Below are 23,040 nucleotides of genomic sequence, written 5' to 3'. Positions count from 1 at the left end.
GATCAACCTTTGCAGAGGTCTCGTCAGCCACAGTGATTGAAAACAACTGTGAGTGTGTGCAGGGCCTTATAACCACACATGCACGCTGCAGAAATGGTTACTTCCCGATGAAATGTACAAGTAGAGGTTAAGTGGCTCACACTCAAAGTCTGCCACTCAATAGTCTCTTTAAGTTGTCATTTACTGTGTCTATATTCATCTGTAATGCATTAAGAATAACAAGCACAGATGTTTCAGCGAATACCTTTCACAGTGTGCAGGCTCAAACATCGCCACAGTCCAGCCTCCTGTAAAGGGTCGTGTCAAGGTGCACGCAAACAGGAACATTACACAGTGTCAGTGGTAGGACCACAGCTACCATCAGGGACACAAGTCATATCATCTGTTCTTCATCTGTGATTTTAATGACCCAAAGGGGGGTGTTTATATTTTACAGTTACAGAAGCAAAACGCTCTTCAAAGTTACTGTCAAGGTAAAAGCAATTCAAGAGATTCACTACTTCTTCTCCAAAACTCTAATCTTGGCAGTATGGAGAATTCTTTAAAGCAGAGTTTAGACGTTACTTAAGTACTGCACTTAAGGGCAAGTTTGATGTACTTTACTTGAGTACTTCCATGCTATTGCACTTTATACTTCTACTCCATTTCAAGAGAAAATATTGTCCTTTTTCTCTACTATATTCTCCTGATATAGTTTGCAGCTCTATTGCATATTGACATTGAAAATACAAAATGTATGATCAGCTTTCAAAATATGCATGGACATCTACAGTTGATATGCAACCAACACCAAGAGTGAAGTGAAACTTACACAGTCATGTGTCAGTAATAGTAATCCAGTGACATCATACATAATAATATGACACTCACTGGGGCCATTTATCTACATAACAAGTACTTTCACTTTCCATACTTTTAATATCTTATCATTCCTTCACACTATTATGATAATAGAATGCAGGACTTTTACTTGTAGTGGAGTGTTTTTACATTGTGCATCAGAATGTACTTCTCTCCAATGTACTTATACAAATATACAACATGTCAAAAGAAACACAGTAATATAACAGACATCATTTCATAATTCAAGTATATTGAAATAATTAAAAATATGTATAAGCTATAAAAACAAGAATATGTCCATGTATTATTTTATTAAGCTTAATACAGTATTTACCCGTGTAATATGAATACATCTTTTTAAATAAACTTTGATATGTAATTGTTCTTGTAATTTTATTATTTTTCTTGACACGTCATGCTGACTGTCTTGGTGGAAGAAGCATTCATAAGCAATATAGTGCATGGGTGGAAAAACGTATGCGCTGCTCTTCATAATGATACTGAAGAAAGTTCACCTGCTTAATGCACTGTGTCGTTTCAGGTGTTTCTGCCGATCAAATGAATTCGTGTGCCTCCTCTTCATCTCCAGGAATTTGAAGAGGAGCGCGGGCAGCCGCGAGGGGGCGACGTTGGTCTCTGTAAGACCCCGGCAGACACGGGGAGCCGGAGAAGGGAGCTGCTGTGCGCTCTGCTTTCCGATGTCAGCTCGATTCAGTCACACAGCTCCGGCTCAGACATGGGTGGAAATTCATCTAACGTCTCCTCTTTGTTTCTTCTGACTTGTATGGCGAGATGCAGAATCGCGAATCACTCGCTGTTTAATCCAGCGCACAATGGACACGTCGCTTTGCATTACGGCCGATATTGTTGCGCCCCGTCTATTACATTTGGAATTAGAGACTTATGTTAATTAGCTTCAATTACGCTCTTTTTCATCTTTTTGTCATCATCCTCCAAATGGTGTGGAAGTAGTTAGACCCCCACTATTTGTGTCTCCCTCCCAACTATCCCATTTGCATATTTAATTTATGCTTTATGAATTAAATTAGCGCATGATGCAACTGCATTCCAGTTAAGGCCAGCATGTGAGGGGGTTAATGATAAGAATGGGAAGATAGGGGAACTAATAGGCTCCAGGCTATTAGCAACACGGTAGGACTGAAGTATGATGCTTCATTACACTGAATTAAAGTAAGTCATGTGTGATCCTGCTCTGATGGAACCTTGTACCATACTGATGTTTACTACCGCACACTGGAGATATTACTTTATGTAAAATGTTTTGTTTTTCCTCTCTAGAGTGGCTAGATGTGCGCCCGTCTCATTCTCTCGTCTGTGTGTGTGTGTGTGTGTGTGTGTGTGTGTGTGTGTGTGTGTGTGTGTGGGGGGGGGGGGGGGGGGGGGGGGGGGGGGTGTATTGCGTCACTAGCTGTCTTTACTTGCGCAGGCTCTTTACATGGTGGTCTTTGGCTGTGGGCATCCTATGCTATATTCTGACTCATGCGTTGGTATCAGAGCGGAGCTTTAATGCCAAACTGATGAAATGATTGCGTCAAGGGCAACCTCATGAGGGTCAAGGTTCCTTACTTAACAAACTAGGAGCCATTTGTGTCATTAGAGGAAAAAAAACAACAATCATGATGATCATAAATTAAGGTAGCTTTTTTGCAATATGACGTTTCAGAAATAGCAGCATTCCCATGGTAGCTTCAATATTATCTGCGCGCAGCCTCGCCGATGCCAACTGTCACCCGTTATTATTCGACTTTCTTAATTCACTGGATGTGTAAAACATTTAATTTCCCTGCTACAACCGAGGCTGGACCTGGAGGAGAGAGTGGAGAAGAGGAGAGGAGAGGAGCGCAGCGGCACTTAACTGGTTTTGTTATGAGGGCCCTATGTGTGCTCTGGCTGGCGTCGCAGAGCCCCAATCAGGTGCCATTACACCCGGTGTTTGAGAATACCATTGGCTGGTGGGGAAAGGAGCTGTGCGCAAAACCAACCCCGCTGCTCACACTCGCCCTCCAGAAGCCGAGCTGAGAACATCATCCGCTTTGAGCGCTTAGGCGCAGTGATTACATCCTCACAGAGAGAGATAGAGAGAAAGTCCTGTTATTCGCCGGTCTCTATTTAGAAGTTGCATTTGTTATAGGTTTCGGCGGTGCGTAAATAGGAGTTTTTGCTTTCTTTCCCCGCTCGTGTGGAATTTCCCATGTTGTTGTGTGACTTTATGTGAAGAAGCGACAGTCTGTTCTGTGCACAGGGAGTGTTGGCTATGCGTCCTGGCTCCAGCCTGCAATGTTTGCGCCGACGCCAAAACTCACAGACCGGTGCAGAATTGATTAAAACGGAGACGCTCGGATCAAATGGCTGTGCTTCTCACAGCTGAAACAACACAATGTTCCACTGACCCGAGGCAGACGAGAGGAATTTCAGAAGCGGACAGCCTCGTTGCTGTTTATTTCACTGCCTTTTTACGGACAGAGGAAATGGGGAACGCTCAATTCTTGTAAGGAAAAGGAATAACACTTTTTTGTTTCGTCTTGAAGTGCACTTTGTGAGAGGGAGAGGAGATGATTTGGTTAATATTCCTGCTCTCCATCCTGGATGGAGCTGTCTCTCAGCTACACTACTCTGTGCCAGAGGAGCAGGAACCTGGCTCTGTGGTTGGGAATATTGCAGAGGATCTGGGGCTGGACATTACCAAACTTTCCGCTCGCCGCTTTCAGACGGTGCCTAGTTCACGAACACCTTATCTGGAGGTGAACTTGGAGAACGGTGCGCTCGTGGTGAAGGAGAAAATCGACCGGGAAGAAATATGTAAGCAGACCATCCCGTGCCTACTGCACCTGGAGGTGTTTCTGGAGAACCCGCTGGAGCTCTTTCGCGTGGAGATTGAGGTGATGGATATCAACGACAATCCACCCAGCTTTCCCGAGACAGACATTTCCGTGGAGATATCGGAGAGCGCCATCCCCGGGACCCGTTTCCCGGTGGAGAATGCCTTCGATCCTGACGTGGGCACGAACGCGCTCAGCACATATGCCATAACGAATAATAACTATTTTTACCTTGACGTGCAGACACAGAGCGACGGGAACAAGTTCGCAGAGCTGGTGCTGGAGAAGTCTCTGGACAGGGAGCAGCAGGCGGTGCACCGCTATGTGCTGACGGCTGTGGATGGGGGCATCCCGCAGCGGACCGGGACGGCTCTACTGGTCGTTAAAGTTCTGGACTCTAATGATAACGCGCCCACCTTTGACCAGACTGTGTACTCGGTGAATCTGCGAGAAAACTCTCCTGTCGGAACCCTAGTCATCCAGCTCAACGCCACGGATGTTGACGAAGGACAAAACGGGGAAATAGTTTATTCTTTCAGCAACCATAACGCCCCGCGGATAAAGGACTTATTCAATATTGATGCCAGGACAGGTAGGATAGAGGTGGCCGGCGAGGTGGACTATGAAGAGAGCAGCACGCACCAGATTTACGTCCAGGCTAAAGATCTGGGGGCCAATGCGGTCCCCGCGCACTGCAAAGTGCTGGTCAAACTGGTGGACGTGAACGACAACACACCAGAGATCGGTTTCAGCACTGTGACTGAATCCGTAAGCGAGCAGGACGCACCGGGCACCGTGATCGCACTTTTTAGCGTCTCGGACCGGGACTCTGGTGAGAATGGACATATGAGCTGCGAGATACTAGGAGACGTTCCTTTCAAGCTGAAATCGTCTTTTAAAAACTACTACACCATCGTGACAGACGGACCCCTGGACAGAGAGAACACAGATTCCTACACCATCACCGTGGTGGCCAAAGATAAAGGTCAGCCTTCGCTCGCAACCAGCAAGTCCATTAAAGTGCACGTCTCCGATGAGAATGACAATGCGCCCCGTTTTACGCAGGCGGTTTATGATGTGTATGTGACTGAGAATAATGTGCCCGGTGCTTTCATTCACGCTGTGAGCGCCTTGGACCCCGATATAGGACAGAACGCTCTTATTACTTACTCCATATTGGAGTGTGACATACAGGGCATGTCTGTGGACACATATGTCTCCATAAACCAGGACACCGGCTACCTTTACGCGCTGCGCTCTTTTGATTACGAGCAGTTGAAGGAGTTTAGCTTCATGGTCCAGGCTAAAGACTCTGGCGCTGCTGAGCTCTTCTCAAATGCCACTGTAAATGTGATCATAGTTGATCAAAATGACAACGCTCCCACTGTAATAGCCCCCATCGGTAAAAACGGCACAGCCAAAGAGCACCTGCCGCGCTCTGCGGAGCCCGGCTACCTGGTGACACGCATTGTGGCCATGGATGCGGATGATGGCGAGAACGCACGGCTGTCCTACAGCATCCTGCGGGGCAACGAGATGGGGATGTTCCGCATGGACTGGAGGACAGGGGAGCTGAGGACAGCTCGCAGGATCTCTCCCAAGCGGGACCCACAGGGCTACTACGACCTGCTGATCGAAGTGAGGGACCACGGGCAGCCCCCTCTCTCCTCCTCGGCGAGTGTGAGTGTAATGTTAGTGGACAGTGTGGTCGAAGGCCGCAGCGGGGATCGCGGCTCGGCCTCCAAGGCAAAGGAGACCTCCCTTGACCTCACCCTCATTCTCATCATCGCCTTGGGCTCCGTGTCCTTCATCTTCCTCCTGGCCATGATCGTGCTGGCCGTGCGCTGCCAAAAGGACAAGAAACTCAACCTGTACACGTGCCTGCTGGCCGGTGACTGCTGCCTGTGCTGTGGCTCGTGCTGTAGCAGGCAGGCTCGCGGCCGGAAACAGAAGAAGCTGAGTAAATCTGACATCATGTTAGTTCAGAGCACCAACGTAACATCAGGGGTCGGGCCTGTGGGGCAGGTGCCCGTAGAGGAGTCTGGTGTGGGCGGCGTGGGAGGGGGCTTCGGCTCCCACCACCATCAGAACCAGAACTCCTACTGCTACCAGGTGTGTCTGACACCGGAGTCGGCCAAAACGGATCTGATGTTCCTCAAACCGTGCAGCCCGTCCCGCAGCACTGACACTGATCACACCAACCCCTGCGGCGCCATAGTCACGGGTTACAGTGACCAACAACCGGACATCATATCCAATGGCAGTATTCTCTCTAATGAGGTAAGGGAAGCCTGAATCAGCTTTTGTCGCCCAGGGCTCCACTGGGATCCCTATCAGGCGTATTAAAGGTGCACAAAGCCGCGATTGAAGGGGTTAACCTAATTGTAAAGATCCTCCAGAAATCAACAGCCGTGTCTGCTTCATGTCAAACTACGTTATCCACTCAGGTCACGCGCAGCAAAGTCTCTGGGAGGATGGAGGTGGTGTTTGCTATTGACTTGAGTGTTCTGCTCTGTGCCTTTTAATCATTGTCATGCGTAATGGTGATTGGACATGTCAATTGTTAAATCTCATGTGGCCTTTTAGTTTTATTCGCAAAGGACTGCTGTCAGATCAACCTTTATGTCCTGCGCAAGAGGCTGAGTGTGACGGAGATTTCGACGTTGGGCATAAAGTGCTTTGAATTTTTCAATCAGACCGCAGAGCTGGAAGACTTCTTTCTTTTTATTTTACGTTTTTATTCTGTGTTTGGTGATATTGGTTTAAAGACCCATGTGTTATTTTGCTCGTTTAAAGAAGTGAGTTCACAGGCGGCAGGTTCTTAGTATTTGGGTTCCCATAATGCACGTGAGCCTAACTAATGTTGAATCTTCATAACTACACTGAAAGGGAAACGGACATAAATGAATGAGAAACTTCACCCGACAGGAGAGCATTTCTGTGCATGCAAGATAGTTGTACCATGAGCAGGCGTCATTAACTGGCCTTCTTTTAGCGCAGAAATGGGAGATGATATATCCTTATTAGGTTATAAAATCTAAGCAGAAGAAATTAGGAGACGAGTGAGCCTGTTTTGTGTCCAGTCTGTGCGTTCTGCTCGTGGAGCTGAGGGAGTTAGGGGCTTTTTGTTGATTGCGGTGTGGCTGGAGAGGAGCCAGACAGCCAGTCACAGCCTTGCCTTTGCTGCGCGTTAAGTATTCCGCGCACGGCCCTGCACGGCAGCATCGTGAACAAAGGTTGTTCAGTTTCAGCATCGGGCGGCTCAATCATTTACGCATTCAATCGCCTCCCTAACCCACTCTCCCCTGCTCCCGTCTCTTCTCGCCCACTTACTCACCAAGTGGATGCGCGCAGCGTCGGCACGCAGCTTCTTCTGACACAATTACACGTCAACAACCAATGTATGTATACGTGGTCAATTATGTTCCTGTCACCTAGCACAGACTCCTTCTTACACATTTATTACTGTGTCTATTTGGCATTAAAAGTGGTCACATGTGTGTTTCTGTGGGTTTTCTAGACAAAACACCAACGAGCAGAACTCAGCTATCTGGTGGATAGACCCAGACGTGTCAACAGGTAGTGAAGCACACACACACCTCAGCACTCTCTGTCTGTCTCTCTCACACACGCACTGTATTATTACCAATGTGCAAAGCCTAATGAGCCACATACCATCTACCATCAGAGGACCTATAACATCCAATAGGCCTCATGGAACCACAGCCTATTCACATATCAATAAAATTGAATATTACACCCATCAGTGTGAATCCTGTATATTCCGCATCATTAATTGTGGCTTTGAGAGGCTACATGGTTCCCAGTGTGTCCATAACGTTCATCTTCAATTTGGCATCAGTCCCATAACTGACAGAGCAGCGCCTATTAAAGCTCTAATGCTGGATTTCATTACATGCCATGTGTAACATCCAATTTAGACTCTTGACGGCCACCGTGACTGTATTAATGTGCTGTTGATTTCTGATTCTCCCTCTCTTTCCCCCTCTCTCTGCTCCTCTTTTAATCCTCCTGCTCTCCCTTGTTGCATCTCGACCTCTTTCTCCCTTTTCTCTGACACGACCGTTTGCATCTTCCCTGTCGCTTCCCTGCCGCTCCCAGTTCGGCCTTCCAAGAGGCAGACATCGTCAGCTCCAAAGACAGTGGTCATGGCGACAGTGAACAGGGTGACAGTGACCACGATGCCACCAACCGGGGTCATTCGGCCGGTGAGTTCCCCCACACATCACTTACACTGTCAGTGCTCACACACGCATATGCATACGCACACACCCTTCCCTAATCTGTTTCCATAGTGTGTGTTTGCGATTGTGAATGGGATAATGCTGACTCGTTGGTGCGGATCGGTGACTTTTAATTTCCTTAATTTGAGAGTGTGCGGAGGCCTGGGCTCCGCTGTTGCTGGCTGGCTGGCTGGCATGAACGGGCCCCTGAGGTGTTGATTGTATTTCACACCCGGGTGAAAGGGAGGAAAATTTGGGGTGATTTCTTTCACTGCCTCTTGCTGTTCTCCCTGCTCTCTTTCCAACTCTGGTGCTGTTTCATCGCGCAGTGCTGAAATGACAGCGACTCGCAGCGAGGCAGTGCGAGGCTTGTAGTGCTTTTGTGGCACAAATCAATAGGTTCATTGAAAGAAAGGAAAAGGCACGGAAGCTAAATTGATATAATGAGATGCATTTCAATCAGCCATGCAGTCGGTGCATGCATTTCTGGTTATAGATTCAACTGATCAAGCACAGTAGCAGCTTTTGAGTTCTTTGTTTATGTTAACCACATTTTTTGGCATAAGCTAATAAGCTGGTAAAATGTTGGAACATTTCCCCATCCACACTCTCACTTCAGGCTCATTTACCGACTCTCATTTCTCTACCACACTTTACAGTGCAGTAGATTTTTTTAGACAAGGCTTTAGGTCTTATCATAAGCCTTCCCTTGTTCTCTCTAAAATTCTATTAGGTTAGTACCTGTTTATTGATCAAAGTGGAGTCAGACAAAAAGGGGAGCAATACAAAATCTCATTTCATATTGAATTGCCCTTTCCTTCTGAGGGATTGTTCCACACGGCTCGCGTAAGACCCCTGTCTAGACCAGAGCCTGCCAAATATCATATCAGTGCTGGGAATACAAATAGAGCAGATTAGATAGGTGTTGTAGGATAGTGAATGGTCCTCATCAGGCTCCACTGTGTTTGACATTATTAATAAACCAAGCCCAAATAGAGAGCCAGTATGCAGCAGTGGTAGTGTCACTCCCTGCCCTCGCTGATGAAACAGGCTGGGAAGGTCAAACCGTTTAAGACTGAAACGCAGAACTGGAGGAAATCCAAAGGCCCACTCCTTTATCAAGAATAAATTGTTTTGTGAAATAAATATTAACATGGTTGTTTGAGCATACACTCAGAGTTGGACATTGTCCATCAGAGTGTTGATGTAGGACTTTCTGGGACAGCACAGTCATGCAGAGTTTGGCTGGTTTTGTTAAACATTTTTGCAGTTGAACTCAACAGACCAGAGGCAGAAACACACAGGAAAGAGAGGAGGATTATAAGGAAATGCAGGCTGTATGAATATGCAATCTGCATCTTCATCTGTTCACCTCAGACCTCAGAAAAGATCAGCACTGACAGGACGTTCAGGCCAGCGGCTGTATTGTAAAACTTCCTCTGTGTGGAGTGCTACCTTCAATTCCTTCTTGCTGGTAACAGGACTGCATTTATTAACCAGTAACATGTTTCCTCAATTTTATTTGGCTTTGTGCATGCCCATTTGGCACTGGCCTGGGAGTGTACCCAGTTGGTGCTGTACTCTGTATTTCGTACGAGGAAAGCAACATTTGATCCTCATGTTGGATTTAGAAGGGAACAGCTTAGCACTCCATGGGAGGTAATATCACACGACTGGTACTTTGGAAAGAGGGACACTTGAGTTTCACAGACGTCTGTAAACAACAAAACCAGACGGAGTGTGTGTGTGTGTGTGTGTGTGTGTGTGTGTGTGTGTGTGTGTGTGTGTGTGTGTGTGCGTGTGCCGGTGTGTGGGTGTAAAGGTATACCATTGTTTGATTTAATATGTGGGCGTATACACGATACCTGTGTGTAATCGGCTTGTGTGTGTGTGTTTTGAGTGGGTGGAAACGAGGCCAGGTGATGATGTCTGTATTGAAAAGGAGTTTTCCTTTGAGACGGTACTCTGGGAAGCTTAAATAAGATTCAGTTTGAGAAGAGAGAGTGGTAGCTGGTGCTTGGCGCTCTGCCAGATGTATATTGTCTCTACATAAGCATACCCATTGCTCATTTGCTTTGCTTTATGTACACGCGTGACTTCTTTGACTGTGTAAATACTATATATGGATGTGAGTACTGCTGGCTGTCTCACGTGGATCGTATGCTATGTTTTCTGTGTGCGCTCGCTTAAAAGGGCTTCATGCCGAGTGCATGTTCTTCACTTTTGCATGAACAACGCTATGTATAGACGTGTATTTCTTACCAGCCTTTGTGTGCATAAGCGCATGTGGCCACATATGTTTAGCATCCACTGACAGCTTACGTATTTGCATCCTGTATGTGAGTGTGTGCGTGTGTGTATGACATACACATATTCTCTTCCAGGGTTTGTGGCAGGGTCTCATCCTTCATTCTGTCTCCCCCACACGTTGGCTCTCCGCAACACTCGGCTGATCAGTAATTCATTTCTAGAACCTTTGCATAGCAATTATCAAAGGAGGGTTAGAGGCAAGGTTTCCTCACGGGACCGCGCGGCACACTCTCCCTTTTGGTGCACCTCGGAATATTTCAAATCAAGGGAAAACCATTTCCAGTTGGCATATCATCAACTACACCTGCCGTAGCTTCCCGCTCGGCCGCTCGTCTGACACTTTAGAAAATAAGTCTCCTGACGTGGTTTTAAATCAAAGGGACACTGCCTGTGAGGCTGGGCTATCAGCGGATACTTTTAAAAAGCGGGCAAATGGCTTTTCTGAGAGCAGCGTGTCTGGACCGAGGCACCGCTGCATCAGGAGCCAAAGCACTATTGATTGACTACCACACCTTTTACCTCCCCACATCGCCTATTTTTTTTTCGGTTGCTTGATTCAACGTAGACAGTGTTTTCCTCATTATTTCCTGCATCATCCTAATAGGAGATGACGGCATGAGTGAGCAAGCAAAACAAAAAAGGCGACAGATAAGAGAGGATAAAATATTAATCAGCGGAAAACTGTGGCATCTCAGAAAGCTTCGATCAGCTGTGGAAGGCGGCATGATGGGTGGGAGACTGGAAATGATCATTATCATGACGTTTGTTTGGGTGAGAACAACAGCCGTGACAAATGGGACAATTAAATCACTGTGGCAACGGTGTATTAGATGGCTGATTATGAATTAGTAGCGGGCACCGTGTTGCAGTTTCCCATGTCAGCGAGCTGTCAGAGGAATTTAGCATACAAGGTTTTGAAACACCCTCCTCTAAGGCCCTATACTGACAAAAGTGGAGGCTGAGTCTATGATCCACTAAACAACAACAAGGTTTCATCTTTATTTTAAAAGCTCACATAATGAAAGAAAAAAAAAGAGACATTGCCCAGTTTGATGGAAAAGATGCTGAAAAAAGGCTGAGTGCTCACAATAAGTCTGCTTACATAATGATAAAATGACAAACAAAGAGGGAGAAAAGGTCATTTAACAGAAAACCTTTCAGTCAAGAAAACATCTGTAGTTCTGTAGTCAAGAGAAATAGATGTCAGCGTAAGGCTGCAACATCGGATTATTTTCATCATCATCATCATCATCATCATCGTCTACTGTGTATCAAAATAGTTGAGAATTCTTCCCAGAGTTCAAAGTATGATCTCAAAATCACTTGTTTTATAAAACAACGGTCCAGAACCCAAAGGTATTCTGTCTGCAGTCATGTAAGACAAAGAAGATCAGCTAATCCTTCGTTAAAGAAGCAAGTGTTTAGCTTGGAAAGTTAATGAAAAGCACAATACTTTCTAAAATGTCCAACCTCTAACCAGGGTGACACTACTGAAGTGCACAGTATAAGTTTGCATTAAGGCCTTCAAAGCCCACAGGCAGAGACAACATAAACAAGAGCAAAGTATCTTGATCAATTACAGGAAATAGGATAAAAACATCACCTCATTAAAAAGTCAATTTGCATTTTAACTGTAACAGGTGGAGATGTCACCACTTCTTCTGGCTTGTCGAATATCAATAACAGTCAGAGCAGAGAAAGGATAGGCTAATTGACTATGGCACTACCATTCCTGCAATATGTTTTTCTAATTTCTCTCTAATCATGTAAAAAAAAAAGAAGACATTTTTATATCTTGGCTAAGGTAGATGGAGGATGGCGTGTATTCACTTCAGCACTGTTTTGTGTGGAAACAAATCAAAACCACACGAAGAACGTCGAACATAATGATTATCAATGCGTATCTTGTTGAGTGTCCCGATGAATGTGTTCTTGGTGTGAATAGCCTATGCTTTCTGAATGAACTGAATAGCAATTTAAGTGTTCCCAACCCTGAAATGGATGAAAAGGATGACACAAGCCCTCTTCACTGTCAGTGCCAGTGCATATGAATATGCCTTGAACCTGCTGAAAACATAAGATCAAAAAACGAAAAAGAGACATTTTTGGTGGCTCGGAGAAGAACGTGGATATTTGTCGCTCGAGCTGAACACGAGGCAATAGGACGAATGGAAATCTCTGGAAAGTCTTGGGAGTCATAAACATGCTTTGGCCATGAGTAAGGCACATTTCATCCTGTCTGCACAGACATATAACGTCAGCGAACATCTGCTCCGGCCAGGCTAAACTTCCCACAGACACAAAATATGATGGCAAGCTACGTGTTGGTGATGCCCAACCTGAGCTCAGGTGCTGGGTAATCTGACCTGTGACCAGCAGCTTTAATTATGCTGTTCTCTAATGTGACACAGAACATAAACTACAGCACATTTGTGCATCACAGTACAGGAGCATCCATTCTGGCAACAAAAGGCCAAATAATATCTAAAAGATAGACTAGCTTCACCTTTGTTTTGGAAGTAATAAACACGTCTGGCCAGTCTGTAGCAATGTGACAGCCAAAATGAAGGTAATAATACCTGAGTTGTAATTAATCAGAATTAACCTGTGTCCAAGATATAGTCTGCTCAGGGCTATATATTATATCTCACTGCAATCGAGGAGTAGGCTAAGTGATGAAAAGCGTACAAACCAGAGATCAATAATCAGTGGTCATCCAGAATCTTTGTTCTAACAATATCTAAGGGGCGATATTAATCAAACAGACACTGTTAGGCAAGCAGCCATCTTGGCTCTTCTTCCCAGCCAAGTTGCCGAGTAAGAAACATCGAAAATGGTAGCTGCCTCTCAGAGACTCGGAACAATTTCTCTGTCTGTCATTACTGGATATGGCAGGAACCATCTTGCTCTATTTTGGCCCTGGGAGGTCTCTGGTTTACTCATCACAGCCTCACTGGCCAACTCGTGTAAGGAAGCTATGCTACTCCCCTGCCGTCCTCAGCTGCTGTCCAAATATTGACGTTTTGTGTCTGCGTTCTCTCTGGAACAGTGGAGGACAAGATGAAAAACAGAGGTAGGGATAGAAGACACCCTCCACCTGGGGGATAAGGAGTGTTTTTTTGTTTTTTTTTCCAGAGAAAAAGAGATAAGAGAGAGGAAGAAGAGAGGATTAATAACAAGAGACAGAGACACAGAAGGAGACACAGAGGGACGAACAGAGCCGGATGGAGGGAGGGAGACAGACAGACAGACAGACAGACAGACAGACAGACAGACAGACAGACAGACAGACAGACAGACGAATGAGTGCAGGGATACAGAGCAGCAGATATAAACACACAAAGTGAATTCAAACACGGGGCTGGTGTTTTCCCAGGATTTGTTTCCCTTCATTTCCTCGCTCCCGGTTGGTGGATGTATGTCAGGCAGCGCAATTAGTCAAATCACACCGACGTGGGATTTCGGAAGCATTCAAAGATGTAATGAAAAAACAAAGAAGCGGTGAAAAAAAAAAGAAGAAAAAAAAAGAACAGTGCTGATTGCTTATTAGCAAGTAGATTGTGTTTGCATTGTGTAGGGTTGTTTACGCCTCCCTGCGTGTGCGCGTGCATGCGTGCGTGTTCTTCCTGCCTGATGAGGTCACGATGAGAGATAGGACTGCTGGCAGGGCCTGTCATTGCCAGTCACTGTTTTGGTTGTTGTTTTGCTTCCTGCCCGAGGAAGAAAAGGTGCTTCACGGGAATCAACAGCCACTGGGTGTCATGTGGTGTCATGGCCTGTCTGTCTGTTTACTTGTGTGCATTTGCATATATCGCCGCGTTAAGAGAGTATTTTTAAGCAGGTGTGTGTTTGCAAACATGTGTTGATGTCGCTGGTTTTTATGAGTGAGCCGGCAGGCAAAAAAAATCAGTAAGTAGTTTGGAAGCCAGTGACAAGTTTCTCCGAGCCTGATGTACGGTAAACAGTGGCTGCTGCAGACTATATTTACCGATCACATCCAGAGCGCAATATAGCTGCTTAGTAATATACTGAGATTGACAAATACAGAACAAACTGAACTTTCTCTTAATCCTTCAATATTAACTCTGCATCTTGATCGGAGTGCGTGCCTGTGTGCTTTTGGCACTGTTGCACCTGTGTTTGCTTTTGCACCTGTGCTTCAGTCTGTCTGCTGGTTCGTTTTAGAAGAGGGAAGCAGAATTGTGGCTAACGAACGCTTTATCTGCACAACAGCCCTGAGTTGATTAGAGGGCCTGGGGTCAACACCCCTGTGTGTTAGAGGAGGAAATTAATTTGCAAAAAGTCCATTAAAAGGCTAAAGACTAGCTGGAAGGTGGAAATTGGCAGAAATACCAAGATTTCTATGCCCCCAACCTTTAAAGATACACATAAATATACACTAGTTCCAGGGGTGAATCGGAGGGTAAATGCAAGTCAGCGCCACTCAAAATCTGAATTAGCATTTACACAGATCTTCTTGATCAGCTTTCCCGCTCTGCTCTTGTTGGAAATTTTCAGATTGCTCATTTTGCTCTCCACTGGATCATGGTTTCCTTTCCAGAGTGCAGAGGTGCTGTTGACCCGCAGCCCACGTGTTCTTGGCGGTGACAAAATCAAACGAACCCTGCTGCCGATTCTGTGGGCCAGGCAGATGAGACAGAGGTGAAGAGACACGTTTAAAACTCGCTGTTAAATAAAATAGCAAAGAAAGTAGCTGTCGGTTCTTACATGCAGCTATTTGCCCTCGTTGGCTTGTTTGCTGCAGTTTTACTCAAGTAAATAACCCAGAACAGTTTAAAAGCAGGTTGCAGGCTCCACATATCCCACAGGAAAACAAGCCTGTGCTGTTCATCCTCGCTTGATATTATCAACTCTGGCAAAGTTTAAGCGGAATTTTACCTCTACATTTTTCTGACATTGTCTGCATTTATTCTTATTTGTGATGAAACTGGGATCAGCTCCAGCCTCACATGGCTTCGGATAGCTGACAAGAGGGTTAGAGAAAATGAGCGGCGGGATGATGTGGTAAAGATTTCCACACGATAGGGTTAAAGTGCAGAAAAATCTAACGTTTGACCGGAGATTTTTCATTTCTGGTACTTCAAGCAAATTCCTCTCCCTCTCTGTGTGGCCATCTGTGAGGCCCAGGTCTCCCCCTGTCTTTTCTGGCCATTGCTCTTTCCATCTGCGCTTGCCCAGGTCTCCCCTTCTCCTTCCTTATGGTTCCCGCAGTCTTGCTGCTTCTCCTGCCTGCTGTCTCTGTCTGTGAAATCTGTGACTCCCCCGTCTGTTTGGCCCTCGCTGTCCCCTGTCTGTGAGCCTCGTGTCTCCTCTGGCTCTCTGGCTTCTGCACAGCCTTTGTTGCCTGTCTCGCTCCCTGTGAGGCCTGAATTAGCAACACGATTAGATCCACACAATGCACACAAACGAAAGAAATAGAATAAGCCGCGGTGGTCGTTCTTAGAGAGGCGTCGACTGCTCGGTTTGGATGACACGTGCGCTTAGAATACGTCCTAATATAGTAAACGAAGTCACAGCTATCAGTGTGTTTTGCTTTTATGTTTAGCAGCTGTTCTGGTACTGAATTACATTTAGCTTTTGAAATTTTCTGGTCTTTAATTGGACGAGTTGAACACTCTCACCATGTCATTTTTCTGACTGTTCTCTTTCCTTTTTGGTAATCGATGCCTCGTTTCAGGGGTTCATTTTTGGTTTCAGAAGCTGGTGGGACACAATGAGGAAAAAAAAAATACCGCAACAGATATTGTTAAATCAATCTAATTCCTCTTCCACTGCTGTCTTTTGGGTAAAAAAACCAAAGACTTGAAATGAAATTATGTTGAAATTGGTTATCACACTTTCTGTAACAATGGTGGCATAACAAAATAGTGAAGCATAAAGTAAAGTGTAAAGAAGAAAAATGCCATATAAACCTCTGCTGTGCTTTTAAGGCACTGATGCTGTTTCCTGACAGATGATAAATATCACTGTATTTGTATCTTTACTACAAGGAGAACTGTGCCTTACTGCCATATCATTGATGTTCTACTCAAGTGTCTTTTCAGGGAGATATTAGCTGTAACTAAAAATACAGATTGAATGATATTTTCTTTAATCTGAAAAATGTGCAGAACGGAAGCCTCTATTTTTCTGCCCTGAATGTGTCTGCAGGTATTTATGTAGCCTGAGAGGCAAAACCCAGGGCATAAACAGTTGGCAGAGCACTTGCTGCACCACTCACTGCTGCTCGTTGAGCTTATTGCTTTGAGCGCGCAGTAATAACTGAAGGCGACTCATAACAACATTTTAATCAACTTCTCTCCTGTCTCATCTCGACTATGGTGGCTGGGCGGAAAGAGGACACTGTTTGGAGAGATTTTAGTAAGGAAATCAACCTGAAACAACATAAGAGAGAGGGACAAAAATAGGATATTGGAAGAGTGACAACAATCCCCTCCATCCACCGTGGAAATTACACACTGACCAGTTTGTCATGAGAACACAGTGGATGTGATCTTGACCACGATGATGTAGTGTTTCCAACACACAAGGTTAGTTTTTTTTAAATCTATTTTTAACAATGTTTTAGACTTGTTCAATTGGCGTCATATTGCAGGAACATGTCTGAAACGCACAGATCAGTAGAGCAGCAGCATCCAATCTGACAGAAGAAACAAAACAAAAATCAAAAACTCTGACAGTGTGCACCACTGTTTTAAGGACTAGTGGCACTTTCTCTGTACGTGCCTCTCTCACTTGAGATAAAGATAATCCATAATCTGTGACGGGCTGATATTTTGAGATTTGGTTTTAATATGCAGGAGCGAGAAGGTGGACAGGACATGGAAATGTGTTTATCTTTCCTTAAAGCTGGAGGGAAAGGTGAAGCCGCGATAGAAAAACAAAACAAAACAAAAATCTCATTTTATGGCAGATCATATTAAGTTATCATATAACTTCATTGGGGTGGCTGCATTGCTCTTTTCTTATTAAAAGTGACATATGGTGTGCTCCCATCCCTTTCAAAGATGATTCCTCTCTATCTGTGTGTATATACTCTGCATAGGCTTATTTTCCTCTGCAGGCTAGTATCTATTGATATGTACGCTCACATTGCATTGTGTGTGTGCATGTGTGTGTGCGTGCTTGCTTTTAGTAATAGAGGAACAGTGGCATTATCGGTCGGATGGATCAGTAGAATAGATTCGTGTAAGTGGACCCTTTGATCTGAAGCCCCCTCAGCCTCAGGGAATTACAGATTACAGATTTCTGCTTTCTTTGTTTCTCGAGCTCTTTTTTTCTGCCTCTCTTTCCTGATTTATCCTCTTCTCCTCTCCTCACCCTAAAGTGCTCGTCACCTGCTTTGATCCCGCCATTCCTACGCGTGCCCACATTTTCCAGTGGAAAAGCTACAAGTTTGCACACTGAGTACACAATGGCAGCGGAGTCTCATTACTATGATGACTCTGTTCATGTCTCTTGTTCCTATCTCTTCCCTTTTATAACGTCTCTTGTGCTCTTCTTTCGCCTCGTCCTCCTCTCTTTATTCTCTCTAAGAGAGTGTAATTAACATAACTGGTACCTCTTTCATGCTGGGTGTGTGTCTGAGTGTGTGTGTGTTATTCTGTTATATCATTTCAGATGTTAATTTCATCTTTTTCACTTGATTTTTTTTTGTTTTTGGCATGAGCTCTGTGTCAATTACACACTTTGCTGTTTGTATAGGGATGATTGATGTGAGAGCGTGGTTACGCTGACAGTGAATATTTTGTGGGTTTTGTGGTGCATTTCTTAAGATAATTGTCATTTTTTGTGTAAGGATGATGGAGTATGGATTCGCAGTTTGTCTCTTGGTGTTTGTGAATCAATTGTGAGCCTGACGATGTTGATATGGAGAGGGAGTGAAATGTTTTCGGAACACCACATCACTTTGATTGCACATTTCGTTCGGAATGAATGAGGTGAGGAGGAAAACAAACAATTCGCTTCATCAATGTTGGCCTTGTCTCTTTGATGAATAGCTTTTGCTGCACTTTTTCCGCTTGCGACACTGGCAAATGATTGCTAACTTATGTTCTCTCTTCTGGCCTCTTTCTCTCACCCCCCCTCCATCTCGCCTTTCCACTCCAAACATCCATATGGCTTCTCCTCTCATGCTCCCTCTTCTTTTTTCTCCCTTTTGCTTATCATCCCTTACATCTCTCTGTAATCTTCCATCCACATTTCCGCCTTTCCATCCCACTTCCACTTTCTATCCCTCAATCTGTATCCTCTCTGCAGGCGCTGACCTGTTCTCCAACTGCACGGAGGAGTGCAAGGCCCTGGGCCACTCTGACCGCTGCTGGATGCCGTCCTTCGTGCCGTCTGACGGGCGCCAGGGGCCGGACTACCGCAGCAACCTGCACGTCCCCGGCATGGACGCCACGCTGCCCGACACTGAGGTACCCTCGTCCGTCAACCTGTCCGACCAACTCACCATGACCTCGTCCACCGCTTCGTCCAACGATAGGTCATTCTCCACCTTTGGCAAGGACGGTCAAAGGTCACAGTCACACCACAGCCTTCACCATCACCTCCATCAGCAACAGCAGCAGTACAGCTCCAGCACGCTAGAGAGGAAAGAGTATGATAGGGGGACCCTACCGTACAAACCCACCTTTCTCTGTGAGTATCAGTATGAAAGTTCCCTGGGACCCTATGACTTTGGTCTGGTCCAGTACAGATATTAAAGGAGGGGACGATGAATCTGCCTCTTGATTCTGATCTGGACTTTCTACGTTGTTCATCAACTTCATTTCTTCTATTTTTAAGGAGTTCTAAAAGATACGGCTTTATGTTCTGTTGCATTGTTTTATTTTTTTCTTAATTTTTATTTTTTTGTAAATTATCATTTCTTTTTTTTGTCAAATGTAAAATGTAATCTATCATTGCTAACTCCCTTCCTCGAAAACGGACTTTGAAAAATTCAGTCTAACCCCACCCAAAGCCTAAATACTGTCTGTAATCATGTGACTTATGACAAAATAAACAAAATCTGAATTAGACTCATGTTAAACTGCTGTGGCCCCTTTTTCTTTCTTTTTCCCTTTTGTCTAAATTTCCCCCCAAATTCTTTACAATCGGCCTTTTTATCTGATGCTCATATAAGTAAAGGTCACCAACACAAGCACACTTCACGTCTCCATTTTCACACACCTACAATCAAACGCTGTTTGTAGTTGAAAACATGATTCGAGTGTACAGACAGGGAATATAAGATCATCGCATGTTGTAAAGGACATCTTCTTCCATTTGCTCAACAACTGAGTTTTGCTCAAGCACAATGACTTCCCTACTGAATAGCTCGAAAGGTGAAACACACAACCCACGCTTCTTCTTTTTTCACAAGGACTGAAGTCCATTTTGTTCTAAAAAGGAAGTGTCGAGTATCTATACTTGCTTGCCTGTGGATCAATACCTGACATAAAGAAGGGTAGGTGAGGTGGGTTTGTCAACCTTGAGGTCAAGATTCTTCCGTTAGGAAAGTCATGTACACAACTTTGTGTGCAAACAAAGGAGGGAAGCCATTACAATATCAGTTTAATTTGGAAAATGGAACATATTGATATCCATTGGCATATAATTGAGTTTCCAGCTTGCATTTGTTAAGATGCAGAATTGGTCTCTTTAGAAAAGGATGGCAGGACACTTCTTACTGCTTTCAATTGCTTTCTAAGCTCCATATTACATGAATATTCTATTAGCTCTGAGAGTAGAGAATGGATTCGATATACACATTCAGTAGAGAAGTCATTTCCAGTCAAGCCACCACCATGTTAACCACCATCCTCCATGATACTGCATGCTGACTGTGGGCTGTTTCTCAGGTAAAGGATGAGCACCATAACCCCCCCTCCCCACCCCCACCACCCTTGTTTTGCAAACAGAGCCGAGCAATCTTCCTCTTGCACATCAGGTCTGTGAAAAAAATAATTTGTATTTAGCCTTTAGGTGCTAGAGCCTGCTTTGCTCCAAATATAGCTGCCTGCACGTCTGCTCATCTCGTTTGCCTCGCAGGTTTAGGATAAATGCACTCCATATTCGCTCAGTCCAAAACCCACAACTTTATTATATTTCATTTTAGTTTTTTGATTTACGATTTCACCCATTCTTCCTGGTTTGTTGAAATAAATTGACCCCACAGTACCACGGCAAAGGTGTTTTTATTCATCAGTCTGTAAAAAAATATGAGAATAGTCCCGGAGGCTGAGGCTCTATTAACCAATAGGCATCATGTTCTACTTTTAAAAATAGCAGCGTATGCTACTACTGGCTACGGCAATGCTCTGATCACCAGGGTTGCCTTGATAAAGGGTTTATAAATGTTTAATGATCCATTTCTAGATAATTAATGAAGCAATTAGTGCTCTGTGTATTTTCTGTCCATGCATTATGTAGCCACCAAATTTTTAACATTTATCTTCACTGATGGACATGTTTTCACCCAATTCCCAAATTAGTTTTACCATTACACAGCGAGGACCAGTCTTTAGGGTGTATAAATAACTTCACAGAGAGTCCTTTGTGGCATATATCCTTCAAGAGATGGTATTTCGAGCCAGCTGTGTCACTAAAAAGTCTCAAGGGAAAGGGTGCCATTTGTCTTAACGAGTGTGTTCTCTGTCTTTTCAGCCCGCAAAAGGATTTGCTAGCTCGTTCCACGTGGACCTGTCAGAGACAGCGTGAATATCTGTACTAGACCACCAACACTGATGCTAGAGTCAGCGAAATAAAACTAAACAAACAGCAACCTGGACAACAGCAACCTTGGTTAAGCTTCATTATCTTGGGTGGCGAACTGTAACAGAGCCTTGGCGGTGGTCGCCGGGGGAGGAGAGGAGAAGTAAATACTCAGTAGCTGAAACCTCTAGATATCTGAGGAGCAATCCAAGGCCTTATTCCTCTCAGCAGGACTGAGACTGGGGCGGCAGCACTCAACATGTGAAAATTATAAAGTCATCAGCAGACAGAAGAGAGGAACTGAAATGGACAGAGGAATGCAAAACAAGAAGACGAGGGACCGATTAACTCACAGAGGCGTTCTTTTTGTTGTTTTTTATTTTTATTTTTTTGGACTGAGGAGTTAGCCTGTAGAGATCTGTGTGTGCCTGTTTACATGAAGAAAACTAATGTTTCTGTACAAACTTCAACCAATGTCACACGGAACCCTTTAGCTATTTCTATGGTCACCACTAAGCCAACTGTACAGAGACTGTGTGAGGGGAAAAAAAAGGAGACTGACAACCAGAAAGCGACTAGAGAGGGAGTGCGAGCAGGTGTTGTACAGGTATAAAATGACAGAAAAAAAGAAGGAAGAGGGGACAAGCAGAGATGATGTGCAGTACTATAAATTCTGTATCTCTGGTTTTTTGACTTGACTGTCTTTATATAACTTCTCTTTTTTTGTTTCTGTTGTTCTTTCTGTGTGGTTAAAGTGTGCAGACTCTAACGTATTCCAACTTACCGTTACAGACAGGAACGTGGTCCGGAGATGGGTTCAGGCCTCTTTCAAGTTAAGCCACTTCAGGAAGGAGATCTTAACAAATTTCACTGCGTAGAACAAAGGAGATGAGAAAAAAAAAAAAAAAAAATCAAAAAAAAAAAAAAATCATGTTCAGTTTATCAATAAAATATCACAAATGAATGTTCTCATTTATAAACTAGTGACTAACAGTTCTCAAGTTCCTTCCTGAGCTGACTGCAGAGAAAGTGAAAATGACCCTTTACCAGGATGTGGTTCCCTTGATGCCATTGGCCTATACATAAACAATCAGACACACTCAGTGGTTTTTATCATGTGTGCAAAGTGTTTACTGTGCTATTTTAAAAAGCTTATAAATGAATATAAATCTATATATAACTATATATATATACAATATACTTTTTTCTGAAAACTGTGTAACCATTGGTTAGTTTCTACACCTCATACTGTCATTCAATCTAATAATACCAAGTGCTACAAAATCAAGACTTGTATCGATTCAAACGAGGAGGAGTGCTTCAGCCTGAAAGGCAAACCCCTTCACACCAACCAAGGATTAAGTTGATGTTCTTATTTGATTGTTACTTTTCACCGTTTACAGATGCTGGGCCTTGTGTGTAGCGAAGACACCAGTTGAGTTGTTTTGGCCTGTTGTGTATTTTTACTAGCAGAATATGTGTTCATGTACAGGAAGGAGGACTATCACAATCGAGCTAGATATCAAAGGTTTTACAATCATACAAGAGAGGCATACACAGATAAATATGGACATAAACAGACAATACATGATGAGGCGCAAAGTACTGTGCACACACACACATGAACACACATACATACACACACACGTGTGCACACACACACACACACACACACACACAGGTCAAGTGGTGATAAATAAACAGTGTCATTGAAATTCTCTAATGTGTGTTTTGTTGCGTTCACTTGTGATTTATGTCATGTAATTGATAACAAGATGAACCCTGCAGCCACGTGAGCAGCTCTGTCAGGCTGAACTTAAGCACAGGTGCACTTTGAGCCAAATGTTAATGTCAGCATGCTAACTTGCTCAAAATGACAATGCTAAAATGTATGCTAAGCAGGTATGATGCTTAACCTCTTAGTTTAGCGTGTTAGGTTGCTACCATTTGGTAAGTAACATTAAATAGTACACCTGAGGCTGAGTGTTTTGCAGGTATTTGGTCAAAAAACAAACTAAAGTATTGGATCAAATCATAATTTGTCCAGATGGAAGTTATTTGTTGTAACTGCTCACACCAACTTT

General features: G+C 44.2%; 1 protein-coding gene across 2 annotated transcripts; it reads left to right on the top strand.

The window, feature by feature from the left end:
- Positions 1-2,855: 2,855 nt before the first annotated feature.
- Positions 2,856-22,674, top strand: pcdh10a (protocadherin 10a). Of its 2 annotated transcripts, none has more exons than XM_070975747.1 (5): positions 2,856-5,963; positions 7,204-7,262; positions 7,806-7,912; positions 18,518-18,678; positions 20,909-21,850. In XM_070975747.1, exons 1-5 carry the CDS (start codon positions 3,417-3,419, stop codon positions 20,960-20,962), a joined length of 2,928 nt encoding a protein of 975 aa, XP_070831848.1. In that variant the 5' UTR covers positions 2,856-3,416; the 3' UTR covers positions 20,963-21,850. The 2 variants fall into 2 exon arrangements, with proteins under 2 accessions (XP_070831848.1, XP_070831840.1); XM_070975739.1 differs by having other exon boundaries at positions 2,857-5,963; positions 18,518-18,901; positions 20,909-22,674.
- The last annotated feature ends 366 nt before the right edge of the window (positions 22,675-23,040 follow it).

This window comes from Chaetodon trifascialis, chromosome 2 (assembly GCF_039877785.1).
Source record: "Chaetodon trifascialis isolate fChaTrf1 chromosome 2, fChaTrf1.hap1, whole genome shotgun sequence".
Taxonomy (NCBI): Eukaryota; Metazoa; Chordata; class Actinopteri; order Chaetodontiformes; family Chaetodontidae; genus Chaetodon; species Chaetodon trifascialis.
This window is presented reverse-complemented; position numbering and strand designations above follow the sequence as displayed.

Coding starts and splice junctions, on each gene's coding strand:
- pcdh10a (XM_070975739.1), top strand. CDS start 3,417: ATGATTTGGTTAATATTCCTGCTCTCCATCCTGGATGGAGCTGTCTCT. Junction 5,964..7,203: donor GCAGTATTCTCTCTAATGAG/GTAAGGGAAGCC, acceptor TGGGTTTTCTAG/ACAAAACACCAACGAGCAGA. Junction 18,902..20,908: donor GTACAAACCCACCTTTCTCT/GTGAGTATCAGT, acceptor CTGTCTTTTCAG/CCCGCAAAAGGATTTGCTAG.